Below are 18352 nucleotides of genomic sequence, written 5' to 3' on the forward strand. Positions count from 1 at the left end.
TTCGCTTTGTTTTTTAAAAAGACATGACAGTCTTGCAGGCATTTCTTTTAGAGTATCCCAGAATTGAAAAGCAGCTTAAATTCAGCCTTTAATTTTTACTAAGGGACCTGAAATTAGATCATCTGAGATTAGTTGTTTTTTCAAACCAAAGCAGACCATTGATTTCTGGTAGGATGATGATATCACCAATTTCAAGTTTTCAAGTAAAGAATCAGCAGGAAATCTTAGGAGTTAAAGAGCAAAATGTTTAGCTTTCTGCTGTACTTGCTGGAAAAGTCTCAACTTTGCCTGAAACTGGTCCTGATAAATTATTATTCTTAGAGTCTTAGTTTCAAGAAGAAAACCTATTTTTAAATTAGAGAAATATTTAAAGAATGTGAAAGACCTTAAAGTTACTTTAATCCCAAGTGTACAAAACAAAGTAATGATCCTCGCAATGACTTCGAGAATGTGGCAACTATATTTTATCATGTTTTATGGTTCCAAACTATGACAAGGGAATAGAGTCTCTCTTTCCCTGTCCACTAATGAGGTAAAGTCTATGTTTCTATTCATTTTCTTCCCTAAAACATCAGCTACTGCTGGACACAGGCAGGGTCATGATCTTCCGAGATTTAACCTAACGTGGAATGCACATCGATTTGTTAGCTACAATACAGCTGTTATCTCAAATCCGACTGCACCGGGCATCGATATCCAGATGCACCAGCGAGAACAGTTGTTTCCTGCCTCAGACTCAAAGGAGAACACAAATCTAAACATATGCACTGCGTGTCCTCCAATTTATCATTGAAGAGAAACACAAACAATAAAAATAAATTTATATATGTATCTATAGATCAGTTAGAGTGGTTTGGCTAGTATCTGTAATTAAATTTCACTTTTTGAATAAACCTCCTTGTATGACTCAACATTCACTGCACCTATAGATATTATTTGCAGAAAAATCATCAGCAGGGAAGTACTTTCCGTGAAAGGAAAAGGAATATAGTTTTAAAAGAACTGCCCATCCTTCCTACTGAGACCATTTAGTAAGTATTCATTTCTTCTCATGAAAGACAGAAGCATGCAGAGTATCTTTAAACATGCAAGATAAGTCATTGCATTCAATCCAACCAGGCTTTGTTAGCCTCGGACAGCTCAGTACATGCAGATTTTAGTTGGCAGCATCCTTTTATGTGCAGAGTGTGTTTTCACTTTTGTTATGGTCAGCATCATCCCTTTGAAAACGCAAAACAGTCAACAACACCCAGCATGCAAAGCAGGGAAACGACATCATTTTGCAACAGTCGCTTTCATATTACACCGGTGAATATGAGGCAGTGCCAAGGCCACACTGAAATACAGATGTTACCTTTTGCCCTGGACGACCAGATTCCCCAGGTTCTCCCTGGCCAAAGAAACCAAAGATGAAAAGGTTAGTCTTACAAGAATTTTCCAAAACCCTTAGGCCTCTGGACATTCTCACGGAGATGGCCCAGGCTCCTCCAGCACATATATTTTATTTACTTTCTTCTGTTACTCTCTGTCGCATTAGACACATCAAAAGAAATTATTTTTGCTGTGAATATACCTTAAGCTCACATAATAATGCACATTTCCATAAAAACCAATCAGAAAGGGAAGAGTAGCAAGACCTCTTATTTAAGCCTTTATCAGATTTCCAGCAGCTACTTCCTATTGTGTTTGGAAGCTGATAATTGCAAGAGAACAGGAATAGAGTCATAACCCTCAAAGTTGGTAAAAGGGAAGAGAAAGCAGAGGCTTATGAAAAACAAAACTGTATCTCCTGGGGTACAAACTCTTGCAAGGCTAGAGTTACCTTAATTCCAGCAGCAGATGATCCAGGGTCCCCCTAAAATGAAACCCATGAGAGATTATTCCACAAATTGTAGAAATAGGAAACACTCAAACACACAGACAGTCATTATCATCAGGGGCACTCAAGGGAACCCCATGACTAATGGGCTTAACTAGTCTCCCTAAGACTGTGTATCAATCTGTCAGCTGTTAAGATGTGAACAATTTCCAAGATAAACAATATATTTTCTAAAAACATGGGTTTACTTTGAAAGTAAAATACGTAAGGACTATTATAGTCTCTGAAATAAATACAAATACATAAATATGGACCCTTCCCTTTATATACTGCTAAAATTGGGTTCTAAAGCAGTAAGTTATAATTTGGGGATCTGGAATTGTGGTTTTCTCTGTTTCTGGAATTTATTAATGTCAGCGGCTATCATTTAGTGGGGGTTCCCTGACCCTTTCATTCTTCAGAAAGTCAGAGTTCAACAGATGAAGTCAAGGGTTAACGATGCTGAGCTGGAAAAAGCCACGCAGCGGCCAGCTTGTGTTCCTTGTGAAGCACTGTCCTGGCTATGGCCCGCGCGTTTTCTCGAGCTTCACACTTATTTCATTGTAACACAGTCACCGGAAGGTTACAGGATGATGAATGACTTGTGGGTGATGGGGATGCATGTGAAGTCTGAGAGAAAATCTTGAGATAGAATCTGGTTTTCTAAGAGGCACTGTATTCCATCCACATTTCATAGAGGCTGGCTACATTTTTGAGAGCAAATGTGTTATATACGAGTAAATAGGGCCAAGTGGGAAAGAGTGTGGGATAGTTGAGAATGCTGCTTTTTTTTTTCTAAAATCAGGCCAGCAAAAGGCCAGCATTTGCAAGCCCCTGCCAGGTCTCCATCCCATGAACATAAAGGGAGAACAGTGAGTTTTTTTAAACCATCAAGAAAACAGAAATAGGCACAAGGAGGAAGCATCTTCTGCTGGGATCTCCTGGGCTGTCACATCTGTACAAGTGCTCAAGCAGCTCCTGGGATCTGTTTCCTTGTTCTGGATTTAGAAAGCTGCTCATCAGTCTCATTTAGAGAGACATAAGGCCTCAGGCTTCCGTACATGGAGTCTCTGTCTCCATCCCTTGATTCTTTCCCCCGTCACCTCTTCCTATGGCTGGTACCTCCTCTTTCTTCAGATCTGGACTGAGTGGCTTTGTCTCACATGAACCCTCCACCAAACAACCAAGGTAGACACATGACCCTCATACACACATTGCGCTGTGCAGCATAGCTTACTATGTAATTATGCATTTATTTATGTTTTCTGCCTATTCTTTGTGTGTCCATCCAGGAGACAATCACACTCGATGCATATTTTTTTTGTTTATGGATGGTGAGCACTGAATCATTTTATAAAAGATTTTATTTACTTATTTTTAGAGAGAGGGGAAGGAATGAAGAAAGAGAGGAGGAGAGACATCAATGTGCAAGATACATTGATCGGTTGCCTCTCACATACCCACAACTGGGCATCTGGCCTGCTACCCAGGCATGTTCCCTGACTGGGAATTGAACCAGCACCCTAGCGGTTCACAGGCCAGCACTCAGTCCACCAAACCATACCAGCCAGGGCTCAGTGTCTATTTTTATTCAGTGCCTCGCCTGTAGTATATTCTTGATACATATGAATACGGTGAATGAACAAATCTCAAAAAGAATGTTTTAAGCAAGTTAGAAGGATCAAAATTTAAAAACAAAACTTTATAAGAAAATAAAAAGCTTAGGAAAGATAAGGAAATAATAAATTAGCTTATGAAGAAACTGATGTATATGTAAGTTACTCTGACATCTGTAATTATTATTATACAAGGAAAAATTAAAACATAATGAGACATGAAGAAGAAGACCAAAAATATTGCAGAATGACCCTTATTTCTCTCCCCAGGCATTTACAATCCAGTTCCACATGAGAAGTAAAATAAATATGACTAACAAGATAATACTTCTAACTACTTCTACTGAATTAAGTCTGAAAGCCATAGACACCAATGAATGAAGTTTGCAAGATTTTGCACAATAAGACCTTTGTACTCGTAGAAGCAATTTTAACTTGGCTAAGTCCCTTCTTTCATCTCATTTATACCTCACAAACCTCCCAAGAGTTAGGGCAGATACTACTGTTTTCATCTAAGAGATGAGGAAATTGAAGCAACTAGAGGTTAAGTGAATTTTGGACTCCCTAGACTCTTTTGTCATAAGAAAAGAATTGTTGGTTTATTTCATTTTGACAACAGGACATAATGATTGCAGTAAAATTATAAATAAAGGCAGTTGCTTGTATTAACTGTGGCTTAAAAATGTTTTTTCAGTGTTTTAACAGACACTGGCTAGATAATCCACTAATGAGAATAAAGACTAGATTCAATTCTCATAGAAAGTGGGTGGCAAAAAAAGACAGTTTCCTGAAAGACTGGTTTGTTTGTGCATTGGAGCCATTTGATGGACAACTATGAGTGATATTTTAATTCTCTTTTTTAAAAATTAGAACTGTGAAATCTCAAAGAATTTTTATAACTTTTAAGTGGAAAAGCAACTGCTGGAAGGCATTCATAAGTTAAACATATTAAAGGATAATGCTGCAAGAAGTGGAAATAAAAGTCAGTGTTTATAATTCCCATTCTGCAAACAGTGAAAATGAATACAGGATTAAAGTAGGAAAAAAGTCACAGTGTCTTAAGTATACTCTTGGCTGCATAAATCAGCTGGTTTGGAAATAAAAGTTTTCACAGGGTAAATCATAAATGGGGAAAAATACTTTGAGAAGATACTTGAGGTAAATGAATTTGACTTTACTATTTATCATTCAAGCACAGCAACTCCTGTTTTTAGTTGTGATCATTTTCAAACACAAAGCTTGGAGTATAATTATACTATGAGGTCTGAACGAAAAAAGTCCAACCATTGTTAACATAATGAGAACAGTTTGCATGCCATCAATGTAACCTGGCAGCCCAGGAGAGTGGACTGGAATGCGCATGTGTGAACAATGACGACTTCACTGTAGTAGTCAGTGCGGGCGGTAGACACTGTTGGGTGAGCATGTGCACTGTGTGGCCATCACATTCATAATGACTGAGCAAGTACAGCAATGAATCTGCATCAAATTTTGCGTGAAGCTTGAACATTTCTCTGTGGAAACTATTCATATGATTCAGAAGGACATACCTATGGCCAACTGGTGACTGGCAGCTTTATCACAACAATATGACCACTCATGCATCCCTTCTCCTACAGAGTTTTTGGTGAAACATCAAATCACCCAGGTAACTCAGCCCTCCTACAGCTTAGATTTGGCTCCCTGCAACTTCTGGCTTTTCCCAAAAGTAAATCGCCATTGAAAGGGAAGATATTTCAGACTGTTGATGATATTCAGGAAACACAATGGGGCAGCTGATGGCAATTAGGAGAACTGTGGGAGGTCCCAAGGTGGCTACTTTAATGGGGACTAGGGTATCATTGTCCTATGTACAATGTTTCCTGTATCTTGTATCTTCTTCAATAAATGTCTCTATTTTTCATATGACATAGCCAGAAACTTTTTGAACAGGCCTCATATGAATGTGTTAATAAAGTCTATGTCAATATATAAAGTGCATGTGGCCATATTTCTATCATTCACTAATTTGTTCAATAAGTATTTACTGAGTACCAGCCATATTCTGAATGCAGGGGTACTAAGGGCTGGAAGACAACAGCAAACAATGTAGCTGTAATCCTGCCCTCATCCTGTGCATATGATAATCATTTACTTATACATGTATACAAAAGTATTACTGACTGAAAGCATGAATGATACTTTCTTTTCATTAAGAAAAACCTGGGACAGGAAGAGATTCTCATGTTTTGGAAATTCTGTGTCATTGTACGTACACAGAAGACATGATGAGCATGTGCATGGTACAGGAGGAAGTTACACCATCCAGTGAAAATAAGAAACAGTTGAAAGTAAAAAGAAAAAATGTAATGATTTTTCATTTAATAAATATTTGTTGTCTTCCAGGAACCTGGACGGGTACTAGAAATATAACAGTTTGGTATCATACAGTGTTTTTGTTTTGTTCTTTTTCAGTGAGCTGAAGGTCCAATTAAATAAAGAATTATAATAAATCGTGATACAGGTTATGAAAGGGCTCGTGAGGAGGGCTGTGGGAGAATAATGCAGGTAACGTAACCAATTCCGAGAAGACTGAAAGGCTGTTCCAGGGAAACAGCATAAAATCAGGTTTCAGTTCACTACAGAACAGGGTTAGAAGGTGGCGGTGGGTGGAGCGAGAGTGTTCTAAACTCAAGGAACCACATGTGTAGGTTAGAGAGGACTCTGCACTGACTGGGGTGAAAGCGCCCACTGACAGCCCTTCACCTGCAACTTTAAGAAGATAATGTGCTTGGTGGTTCCACATGTGGGTGTGGCTTCTGCAGAGGCTCAGAGGGTGTAAATCGAAGGTGTTCTGTAACCATAAACTAAGAAGGCAGTGTATTCATAGGAATGAAGATGGGAGAGCAAAGAAAATGAAGGCACAGACAAGTAACACCAAGAAAGTGAAGGTGAAGCTTCTCAATCAACAGATAAAATTATAAATGAAAAAGTAGCCTATCCAAACTACCGAGTGTGCTGCACGAACATCTATTTTCGAGTGAGGGAAACAGATAAGAAATCCATTTCTGCACTTGGTGGGGTCAACACTCCAAAGAGCAGAACGTAACCCTTCCACAGTAACTCCATCCGTGACTGAGAGCAGTTCCTGGAAGGCCATTCTGAACCCTCAGCTGCACCGTTCTCACTGGCCAGTGGTTTTTACGGCTGTGCAGCGTTTCCAGATGACCAGTCTGGAAAGGCCTAGATTGCTTTACCATTCAAAGGCACCGGGTTGCATCAAAAGGAAAAAAAATCCTATTAAATTGGATCGGTCAATGATGTAATTTTTACTATATCATCAACAGAAAAGAAGCATTTTTTGATTTTTACATCTCAAACTTGGTAAATGATGAGTTACTTTCACATACTCAACCCGAAGGCCACGAGAAGAGCATTTCCAACATGCTGGAAACAAATTATGTGACAGAAGCAGGAAATGTTTTAAAAAACACATCAAAAATTATATCCCAATTACAGCATTCCCGGGGATGAATGCTGCAGGTCGGGTTACATATTATATGCTGCAGATTCCTATTTACAATTCCCTGTTTAGGCCCATTGAAAGTTTATAGAAATGATTTCCGCTTTAACTGAAGCATTTCTTGTGCTTAATTTCAGTTGACTAATAAAATTTTTGATAAAAAAGGAAAACAACGAATCCAGTTGATTTCAATTTCCATGTGGTAAGAAAGCTAACATTTATTGAGGGTTTACTATGTGTGAGTCAGTATGGTAAATGATTTGCATTAATGTAAAGAAATAAGAACAGTATCCCTCTGAGATGAACTTGGTCTTGTAAAAGAAAAAAGTTACTTTACTATTGGAAAGTTAAAAATTTAAAATGTGTGATTAAAAAGAAACAATTACTGGCCTACATTCCAAAAATAAAGCTTTAAAAATACATCTTCTGCTCTATCCAGCAAAGCTTTAAATTAGAATGGAAGGACAGATAAAGTGCTTCTTAGATAAGGTCGAGTTCAAGGAGTTCATCATCACCGAGCCCTTATTATATGAAATGTTAAAGGGACTGATCTAAGAAAAAGAAGATAAAAAGATGAACAGTAAAAGGACAGCAAACTCACAGTTATTAACAACCACACCTAAAACAAAAGCAAACTAAGAGGACAGCTAGATCAGGAGCAGAACCATAGAAATGATCACATGGAGGGTTAGCAACAGGGGAGTGGGAGGAGGAGAAGGGGGGAGAAGGTATAGAGAATAAGTAGCATAGATGGTAGGTAGAAAATAGATAGGGGGAGGGCAAGAATAGTATGGGAAATATAGAATCTAAAGAACTTGAGACACGTGGACATAAACTAAAGGGAGGGGGGAATGGTGGGGGAGGGGGTGTGCAGGGTGGAGGGGAATGAAGGGGGGGAATAGAACAACTGTAATGGCATAATCAATAAAATATATTAAAAAAACATACATCTTCTGAAGCATAAAATTCTCTACATAAGTTCACATAGGTGTGGTTCAGACTTCACATTTGTATATGTATATGTGTGTGTATGTATATACATATATATACACACACATATACATCTATACACACACATACATGTATAACTTGAAGAAACTGCTCTCTGTGTAGAAGACTTCCTTTCCTTTAGCCGAGGTTGGCAACTATGGTCCACGGGCCGAGTCACGAGTCAGCTGCCCGCAGTTTCTGTGTTGCCCGTGAGCTAAGCATGGCTTTTATATCTTACATGGTTAAGAAACATCAACAATATTTCATGACACATGAACATTACACAGAATTAAAATTTCAGCACTGCAAGACAAAGTTTGACAGCGCACAGCCACACTTGTTTGTGTGTGTGCCTGGTCTACGGGCGCTGTCCCGCTGTGATGACAGAGTTGGGTGGCTGTGACACAGACCGTATGGTCCTCACAGCCTAAAATATTTATCTTCTGGCCCTTTAAGAGAAAGGTTTGTTAACTTCTGCTTCCAAGAAAAATAAGGAACGTTAAATATCCAGGTTTATATATCTGGGGTCTGACATTTTGACTCTGAGAGTAAGTGAGGCATATTGTTCTCATTAGTATTAAACACATTCATGCCATATTTGATCTCAGTGTGGTACTTATATTAGGCAGGTAAATAGAATGGGTCTACAGCAGTGGTTCTCAACTGGGGGACGCCCTCCTCTGATTTTGTTCCTCGGGGGACATTTGGCAATGTCTTGAGACGGGTTTAGTTGTGACAACTCAAGGGTGCCACTGGCGTGCAGAGGGCAGAGGCCGGGAGCAATGATGGACGCCCACCAGCCCCCACTGCAGGGACCTGGTCCTACGTGTCCGCGGTGCTGAGGCCGGGCACGTGGTCCGCAGGAGACCGAGGGTCCACCTGACCTTCCTGCTGCTCCTTGGATACAAACACCGCTGCTACTTGGCAATGTTAATTCATTCCTACCACCATGCCATACTTATATTAATATTTATAAGAATGAGAAAGATAAAATGTCTCTTTATTTTATGGCTATGTTTTTTATGATTAACCATTATCCATCTGTACTACAATAATTTTCAAAGTGGAAGATCCTTATTCTGAACTCTAAGCCTAAATGAGTAACTCAGTTTTTTTTCACTACTCAATTACTTAGGTTGATTTAAATTAAAATATGACTGAGTATTCTATTTTCAGTTTCTTAAAAGTCCTTTTTTTTCATTCTTAACAGAGAGCACAAGGGGAAGAAAACACCCTTCCCATGTCAGAGATGCCTGCAGTGGGAACGGCAGCACAGGCCGTCACGGTAGGGCTGGGAAAGAGAAGGGGCGGGAAGAGGGGCCACAGGACGGCTGAAGTATAAATAACGGGCTAAAAGGTAAAAAATAATGACAGAACAAGGGATGACAAAATATTTGGACTTAGTAGACTTCAAACTGAGGCACATCTTCAAGAGTGTGTCTGAGAATCCGGTCAAGTGGCATTTACTTTTAAACTTTTAAATCTCGCCCCTGCCCTCTGACGTGTTCTCTCCTAACACGGGGACAAACAGCATCACTTTAGAGATTCCATGTGTGCACCTGTGCACAGAAAGGGAGTGTGTCATTTACACATGAACATCTCACTCCTTGAAAGGCACATTACTAGGAAACTACCTATACATTTCCTAAAATTCGTAACATGCCATTGTGTGTTTAAAATAATTAAATCTGTCCGTAGGAGCTTGTGGAATAATCACCTTTTATAAATTAAACATTTAAATGTCTTCTCAGCTTGCAGAATGATCTCTTTTCTAGTTGAACAAAGCTACTACCATTCACTCACCCCTCTCAACATCCCCCATGTTCGTATATACAGAGCACTATTTCGTGCGCATACACATACCCTTTGTAACATACTTCGTGACACTGTACCTTTTCACCTGCATCACCTTTGGGGCCACTCTCGCCGGCATCTCCCTAAGACAGGAAAAAAGACATATGTATAAACTATATTGTGCAAAGAGTTTTAAGTTTTCTTTCATAAGCGCTATGTCAAAATCTGTTGCAAGTGTTGTACAAAGCTCATGTTCTTTTACTTGACCAGCTGCCTGAGATCACCTGTCCAAATACATTTTATTACAACGAACATGGTTGACCAGGTTTAAACTACTCCATGATATTAATGGAAAGCAGCAATTTATCTGATACCTAATAGCTTATCCTGGCAACCACAGCCTCCTTAACTCTATCTCTTTTCTCCTCTGCTCAGAGCTCCGCTATAACGAAGACTTTTTCCTGTCCATTCCCTCAATACGCCACATGGCTTGGCACCTCTGGGTCCTTTCCTGCCACCTGGACCCCTGCTTTTTCCTTTCCCTTTGATCTGTATAGATCCTACTCAGGTCTTCAGGCCCATCTCAAATCTCCAGGGCCTCAAAGTACACGACCCAGCCCTCCAAACCTGTGCCCTGAGTATCTGTACCTGCATGGTTTGCATTTGTGAAATGAATGCTTTATATTTTATTAGAAAACTGCTTTTCAAAAATCATACACTGGGGAGTTTATATGTTTCCTTGGTTATTTTCAATATTTCCTTTGCTTATTCCCTTAATAACATCTCCTTTTTCCCACAAAGCAACGCCTTAGAAAAATTACCCATGTTTATGACCTGTACTTTGCTTCCTTAAATTCTGAATTCTTTAAGTTTCAGAGCATGTTATGGTGGACAGATCATTGATTTGGAGCCAGAGAAACCAAGCCTAGCTCTAGCACCTACTGGGCAAGTGAAATTTTCTTTGCATCCTATTTTTCACATGTAACATGAGGGCAAGAATGCTTTATGGGGTCATAAGAAGTAAACAATATATCGAGTATAAAGCAATGAGGACGGTAGTATTTGACACATCAGCTGTAACTGAGAGCTGTTAGCAACAACGGTGCATTACTGTTCTTGTATTCCCTGAGCTGCCACGCCCTTCTGTCTCCTTCATCAGAGGTCACTTTTCACTCACTTAAAAATTTCCTTAAGATAAAAGAAGGAACTATTGAGAGCCGTTGCCCTGAGAGGAGGAGGGTGAGGTAGGAAGACACTCTCTTCTTTCTCTCTATTTTCTTTTCTTGTTTCATAAGCATGAAGCCACCCGAGGCGGCCGTCTCTGTGAGGACGCCCGGCAGCAGCCCAGAAGCCTGAGCCTCTTCACCCGAGCAGTCCCCTTCTCCTCCTTAGTGTCCACATCAAAGAGTCATCTGGGGACTAATTAATTTAAAGTTAATTACCATGAACTGGTTGGGTGCCAAGTAAAAGCACTGATAATCTGTTATGAGTAAAAGTACTGATAATGTTATAATCTTTGATAGGAATTTGGCAGCATGCTTTTTTCTTAAGTGCTTAGAAATTCATTTATTAAAAAACTAAGTACCAACTTTCTAGTGTTCTACTTTATGCCAATTGTCTATACTGATTTCATAGTGGATCAGGAATAATATTTTTCTGTGGCGAGCTATCATGATGTTATTAATAAACAACTACTTACTGGCTGATGAATAAAAAATAATAATTAAGCTAAAAAACACCCCAAACTTTCTCATTAGGGAAACTGCTCAGAGTGGTCAGGAAACAAAGGGTCTGACTGCCCCTCTGATTTGCTCTCCTTCCATGGAAGTAAAGGCCCTTTTCCTTTTTGTTTTTCAATGCCCCAAATTACAGTTATATTCAATACGTTTGCTGGATCTTTAGATGTATTTCTCTTGGGATTAGAGGTGATAATACTGAATTGTCAGAAAGATCGGATCACTTATGAAGAGCATTATGTAGTATCTTGGAAGTTTCCTATGCAGACAGCACATTCCTTACACACTATTAAGTAGCACGAGAACCAGGAAAGTTAGCACTAAAGAATGCACTGGAAGTCTAAAAGTAATCAGGACATGCCCAAAGGTAGTAAGGAAGGCTGGCTAAGAGAAATTTAACATATGGCTCTCTTCTTTTTTTGTCTCTCTTTTTGGTTTTTATGGGAATTCTTTGCGGGCAACTCTCAGTATATTCACTGCAGTAAACATCTGTATCCCTTTAACTCAGTGACCTAAGAAGCAGCGGAGAGACGTGGATGCTTAGAAAAGCACTGAAGTGGCGTTAGCAAGCGGGGAGAGCAGAAATTCTGCAGGCCTGGCGCGTTCTGAAAGCCATTTAAAATCCAGACACAGAATGTTTAAACTTGCTCCTTTCCTCTCTCTTTCTTTGAACTTTTAAAAAAACTTCTATCTGTACAGAAGAATTTCTCCTTCCACTAATTAAACTTACAAGAACAACAACGGTGGTCATTATATCTATATATCTATATCTAAATCCATCTATCCACACTTATATACATATCTTTTGGGGAAAAAAGATAAATGTAGGCAGAATAATTCTCACCTTTTCTCCTCTTTCTCCAGGTTCTCCCTGGTCAAAAGAATCAAGATTGGGTGACATATTAAATTGTAATACATCTAATTAAGCAATGCCAAACAAAATTAGATATGAAACATAGCAGATAAATCGTATGACCTTTTTGAGGGAGGGGCAATATATAGTTGCTATATAAAAACAAATGGTGAGTTTCCTGTAGAATTGGATATGGATATCAATATCAAATGTAATCATAATTCTTTGCTTTTAAAGGACTAAAGAAAGGTATTTGAAAGTAACATCCTGAAACTGGATTTTGGGGCTCTAAGGAGAACAATGTGGTAGCAATTTAATGTCTTGGGCGGTTTCTTAGTCTAAGACTTTGCATTCTGCCCAAACTCAGAACAGTAAGGTGGATCAGCACATCCTTCCACGAGGTCTTTATTCAAAGCAGCCCCTGGTGCATGGGTTGTTTCAGGGGTTCAGAGTCTCCATGTTGTTCCCCAATCTGTTTTCCCCTAACATGACCACAAACACAGTCCTGAACTTGGAGCCCTTCACAATGTCATGGACTCTCTTTAACCTACTGATAACCAGCAAGTTCCAAATTGGGTGTATTTTGGGAGGCACTGGTACTTTCAGCAAAAACGCTAGAATGGCAGAATCAGAGTGAGTTTAGGAGAATGCCTTTACTCAAAACGATGACCCAGTCTGTGTGAGGACTAAAATGAAACATTGTGCTCTGAAGTGAATCTCACTTTCACTTCACTGAGGAACAAACAAGGGATAGAGTGGGAGGGTTCTAAAGCAAATTATACACATTATGATAATATTCCCTTTCTAAAAGGCACAAGTAAGTGTTGTCATGAGATCAACTACCTAAAAAATGTTGTAAGACAATTATTGTACCTTGAAAAATTATATCCCACTCTAGAAGTCAGTTCAGAGGCAAGACTCCTCATTCACTGGGCTTTCTGAGTTTCTGGCTACCTTTCAGTGCTCAATATCCATCCTGAGGGTCACTAGGCAACAGAAGAATAGCACTGAGAACAGGCAGTAAGCATGAACTCCTATCATTTGGCCTTTCAACACAGAGCAGGACAGGAAAAAGACAGAAGAGTGGCTGTAGTACCAGAAGGAGTATTTTCTTTGCTCCCCTACAGGACAAAGGACAGGTCTACAAATTTTAGGTCCATCCTAGGCGCCTGTCAATAGCAGTGTGATCTGGAAGATCAGCTGACAGGCATCTGTGGGTGTGGACAAATGCCAGCACAGCTGACAGGATTAGACGTTAGTTTTGTACTTCAAGGGATGTTCACTCATCAAAGGATTTGGGATTTGTCTGCCCATTTGGTTTAAACTAAACTGTCACCAATCTTTATATTTAACAGATTCATTTGTCTTTAAGAAACAAAGAAAACTTGCAATCCAAAAAAAATAACCTTTATTACAGTTTTTTCTCTGTGTAGTAATTGACTACATCCATTTTTACATTTTAAACATGCCACATCTTTATTCCGCTCTCTCTCTCTCTGATTAACTGGTTATGTTGTGTAAGTGCTAGAGGCAGCAGCCACATCTTGAGGAAAAGCCACACTGAGTAGCACTGTGAACATCACCTTTCGTACGTTATGTGGATATTATGCAAATTTTAGACCACATGGACATGGCCCATATTTTAATATGCTCATATTAAGTGGCAAGTCATAAGAGTCATATTTGAAATATGGGCTTTTTCATGTTTAAATATCCCAGAATGTAGGTTTTAGCCAGTCATATCCTGCATTTGTGATGCTAACAAGAAACACAAACATAATTTATTCATTTGTCACAAAGTTCTGCACTGAAGCATATTATACTATTATAAGAAATTCTATGCAGGTAAAATCAGTGGGATATTTAAAAAACTGGAATAGCTACAATTCCATGAAAACTCCTGTATCAAATGCTGCTGCCTACTTTTATTTGTACTGACCTTTGGCCCTGGCATTCCGTGCTGCCCCACTGCTCCAGGCACCCCGGGTTCACCCTCAAAATAAAAAATAGATCAGGCTAAATAAAATAGACAAAATCAGTACATTGCATAGATCATTAGAAGATGTGGCCATCAATAAGGCTCTAAAAGTAAATGAAAAGTAAGTGACCACTGCTGTAAATACAAGTTAGCACATTTGGTTCAAAATTCCATGTGCTAGGCACCGAGGATAAAGCAGGGCTACTTTGTCCCTTTGTCCTGTCTTTTCTCCATTAAGAAAGTGGAAGCAACTTATCAATATGAAATGAACACTTACCATGGTATATGGTAGGCAATATTTGTTGCATGAATAAAAGGCATCTGAAAACATAAGACTCTCTTGGTAGAGACCTTTTAAGTAGTTCATCTACTTAGGAAAATATAAACTAAATCATTATATTATTAAACTTAATCAAATGAGCATTTCCAAATCTCAATCTTGAAGAACACACACATCTACTTAATTCACTTGACACACAAGTAAAAACGGCTTTGTTTTCTCTTTCCAATTTCACTGTAAAGATAATTAGAATAAAATGTTCAGACTTGCGGCTCTTGGTGTCATATTGAGTGATAGGCACATGGGAAAAAGCTGATGGCCCTTAGGTTAGAAAGTGTTCTGTTTCAGCAAGAATGTGATACATACTAGTCTTTGTGGACTCAGAACCAGCACTTGTTTCCCAAGGAGGGGAAGTGCCCTGAAGGGCCCAGAAGTGAAAGAGAAATACTCTGGCTCTCAGTGCTTCCATATGACTCCAGCTTACGGCAACTAGAATTTCATGTTCATTTAAAAATGTTCTCAGAGGACTTCCGCCAAGATGGAGGCATAGGTGGAGACACCGTGCTTTCTCACACAACCAAGTTTAGAGACAACAAAATATTAGCAACAGAAAACACAGCCAGAACACAGAAAAGTGAACTTTTCAGAAGTCTGATAACAATGAATGCTTCAGCCGGACCGGTAAGAGGGGCGAAACCAGCAGCTGGCGGAGCAGGGTTGCACAGGAAAACTCGGTCAGACGGACTCAGGCATGCGGATCCCAGGCATGGGGTTGCAAAGGGCAGACCCAGTGAGTGACCTACTGAGCAACCCAGTGAGTGACCGGTGGATCCGGTGAGACCGGTGGATCCGGTGAGGGTGCAGTTGGTGGGGTGACTGTGGTGGTGCATTCCTGCGCAGATAGACCGGCAAGGGAGTGGTCAGTGAGATAGGACTGAGCGGGTCCCAGCGACAAGAGGCAGCAGAGGGGGCCACCATTTCCCCTCTCTGACCCCACCCCACATACAGCGTCACAACCCAGGGACCCCGCCCTGGTGGCCCTGCTCCGCCCCTAAGACTCCGCTCCTCATACTTAACAGGCATGAACAGACCAAAAATGGCTCAAGAAGATCTCAAAGCCCCAGAGCCCATAACTCTAAGTGATGAAGAAATAGCAAAACTTTCAGATGCACAGTTCAAAACACTGGTGATCAGGATGCTCACAGAACTGGTTGATTTTAGTCACAAATTAGAGGAACATATGAAGGCTAAACTAATTGAAATGAAGGGAATTGCACAGGAAACCAATAGTGATGAAGAGGAAACTGGGACTCAAATCAAGGGAGTGAACCAGAAGGAAGGAAAAAATGACCAAACAGGAAAATATGAAGAAACAAGAATTCAAAAAAATGAGGAAAGACTTAGGAACCTCCAGGACATCTTTAAATGCCCCAACATCCGAATTATAGGGGTATCAGAAGGGGGAAAGGCACAGCCACCAGTGGAAAACTTATTTGAACAAATGATTAAGGAGAATTTCCCCAATCTGGCAAAGGCAATAGACTTCCAGGAAATCCAGGAAGCTCAGAGAGTCCCAAAGAAGTTGGACCCAAGAAGAAACACACCAAGGCACATCATAATTACATTAGCCAAGATTAAAATGAAGGAGAGAATGCTAGAAGCAGCCAGAGATAAGGGAACAGTCACCTACAAAGGAGTTCCCATCAGACTGTCAGCGAATTTCTCAAAAGAGACCTTACAGGCAAGAAGGGGCTGGAAAGAGGTATTCCAAGTCATGAAATCCAAAGACCTACAACCAAGATTACTCTATCCAGCAAAACTTTCATTTAGAATGGAAGGACAGATAAAGCGCTTCTCAGATAAGATCAAATTCAAGGAGTTCATCATCACCAAGCCCTTATTAAATGAAATCTTAAAGGGACTTATTTAAGAAAAAGAAGATAAAAAAGATGAACAGTGAAAGGACAGCACACACACAGTTATTAACAACTACATCTAAAATAAAAGCAAACTAAAAAAACAGCTAGATCAGGAGCAGAAACATAGAAATGAAGATCTCATGGAGGATTAGCAACAGGGGAGTGGGAGGAGGAGAAGGGGGGAGAAGGTAGAGAAAATAAGTAGCATAGACGGTAGGTTGAAAATAGGGGGAGGGCAAGAATAGTATGGGAAATATAGAATCTAAAGAACTTGAGACACATGGTCATAAACTAAAGGGGGAATGGTGGGGGTGGAGGGGAACGAAGGGGGGAATAGAACAACTGTAATGGCATAATCAATAAAATAAAAATTAAAAAAAATAAAAATGTTCTCAGAGCCCTTTACAATGTGCTCCAGCTATTGGACAACTTTCTTCTCCCGCTAATGGTAGTAAAGTTGCTTTTCGGTTGATTTGAAAAAACAGATTTTACTATTATGTTAGTTTTAGATTCATAGCAAACTTAGTTGATTTTTGAGTATGGGTTGTTAAGTCACTTGGAAGGCAGGGATTATGCCATTTTAATATTTGTGCTCTTGGCAAAAATATACATAAACATGTACATGTATAAAAACATGCATTAAAAATAATATTTTAAGTGCCAGAAACTTCACATTCATTAACTCAATTATCACAAATTTCTATGAGGTAAGTACTACCTTTAGCTCTACTTAACAGATGAAGCAATTAAGGCACAGAAAGGCTAAACAATTTTTTTCAGATTTCCACAAGTCTAGCCAAGATTTGAACTCTCAGGATCTGGCATAAGAGTCTGTGTTCTTAACAATAAAATGCATTGCTGAATGAACAGATGCGTGAATATCTACAAATTGGGAAAGAGTAGGTGATGAGTATTTCTGTCTTCATTAGCAACTGGCTTATACTCCTCACTTATAAAGAATGTACAGAAACTGGAATTAAATGTTACTTATAAAGATGATTTATGTACACCCATCAGATAAACAAAGCAATGTGAAGCTCATGGTGTCTTTCTGCAATAGAAGAGAAAAAAAAAGTTTTACTATTATACTTGATTATTGTAGTTGTGAATATCGTAACTTTCTGGAAGAAATTCTGCTTCCTATATCAACTTACATTATAATCGTAATTCTTGCACCTTGCTTAGTAAAATGGCAAAACTGTTGACTTAGAATAATGATGGCTATCACAGGAAAATTTTGATAGGCCGTCTGTAATCACAAAAGATAAGAACTTGGAAAATAAAGTCCACCCCAAAAGAGGTCTACCATTTTACTGTGCAGCCAGGAGAAGAGCTGTCCACTCTGCTCTCTCCAAAGACGCTACAACAGGATGCACCAATGTCATAACTCACGGCAGAATGCAAACAAGAGATGCTGCCAGGGAACAATATGAATCCTGTTTAGATTTTCAAAGAATAACCATGGTAGCCAGAATAACAATAATAAAAATGGTTAGGCCCCTGGAACCACACGAAATACATGCCAAGAGTTTTGAAGCAAGGAAGAGAAACATTGCTTAGGCATCTGTATAAAATCTTCCTTAATATATGAACATTGAGGGACTAAAACTTGATCTCTTTTCTTTGATTTTATACACTGTTAAAATAATCTTTTAACATAAAAGGAAACAAAAAATATTGCGCCCGTAATCCCACTGCCCTATCACAACTGTTTTCATTTTTCCTGTCTCCTTCTAGTTTTTTTTAATGTATGCTTACATATTTTTAAGCATTCGCAAGCTGATTACAAAGTTTGACATTCTGATTTTTTATTATTTTTATATCAC

At 39.3% G+C, this 18352-nt stretch overlaps 1 protein-coding gene across 1 annotated transcript in view; it reads right to left on the minus strand.

Moving 5' to 3' along the window:
• COL25A1 (collagen type XXV alpha 1 chain) overlaps nt 1-18352 on the minus strand; it is a 472627-nt gene that overhangs the window by 62186 nt on the left and 392089 nt on the right. Inside the window, exons 13-16 of the mRNA XM_053657029.1 lie at nt 14289-14342; nt 9859-9903; nt 1823-1855; nt 1355-1390 (exon numbers count right to left, since the gene is read on the minus strand). Coding sequence (XP_053513004.1) covers nt 1355-1390; nt 1823-1855; nt 9859-9903; nt 14289-14342 — 168 coding nt within the window. The remainder of the gene's footprint in view (nt 1-1354; nt 1391-1822; nt 1856-9858; nt 9904-14288; nt 14343-18352) is intronic.

This window comes from Artibeus jamaicensis, unplaced genomic scaffold (assembly GCF_021234435.1).
Source record: "Artibeus jamaicensis isolate MK-2021 breed Jamaican fruit bat unplaced genomic scaffold, CSHL_Jam_final scaffold_3222, whole genome shotgun sequence".
Classification (NCBI taxonomy): domain Eukaryota; kingdom Metazoa; phylum Chordata; class Mammalia; order Chiroptera; family Phyllostomidae; genus Artibeus; species Artibeus jamaicensis.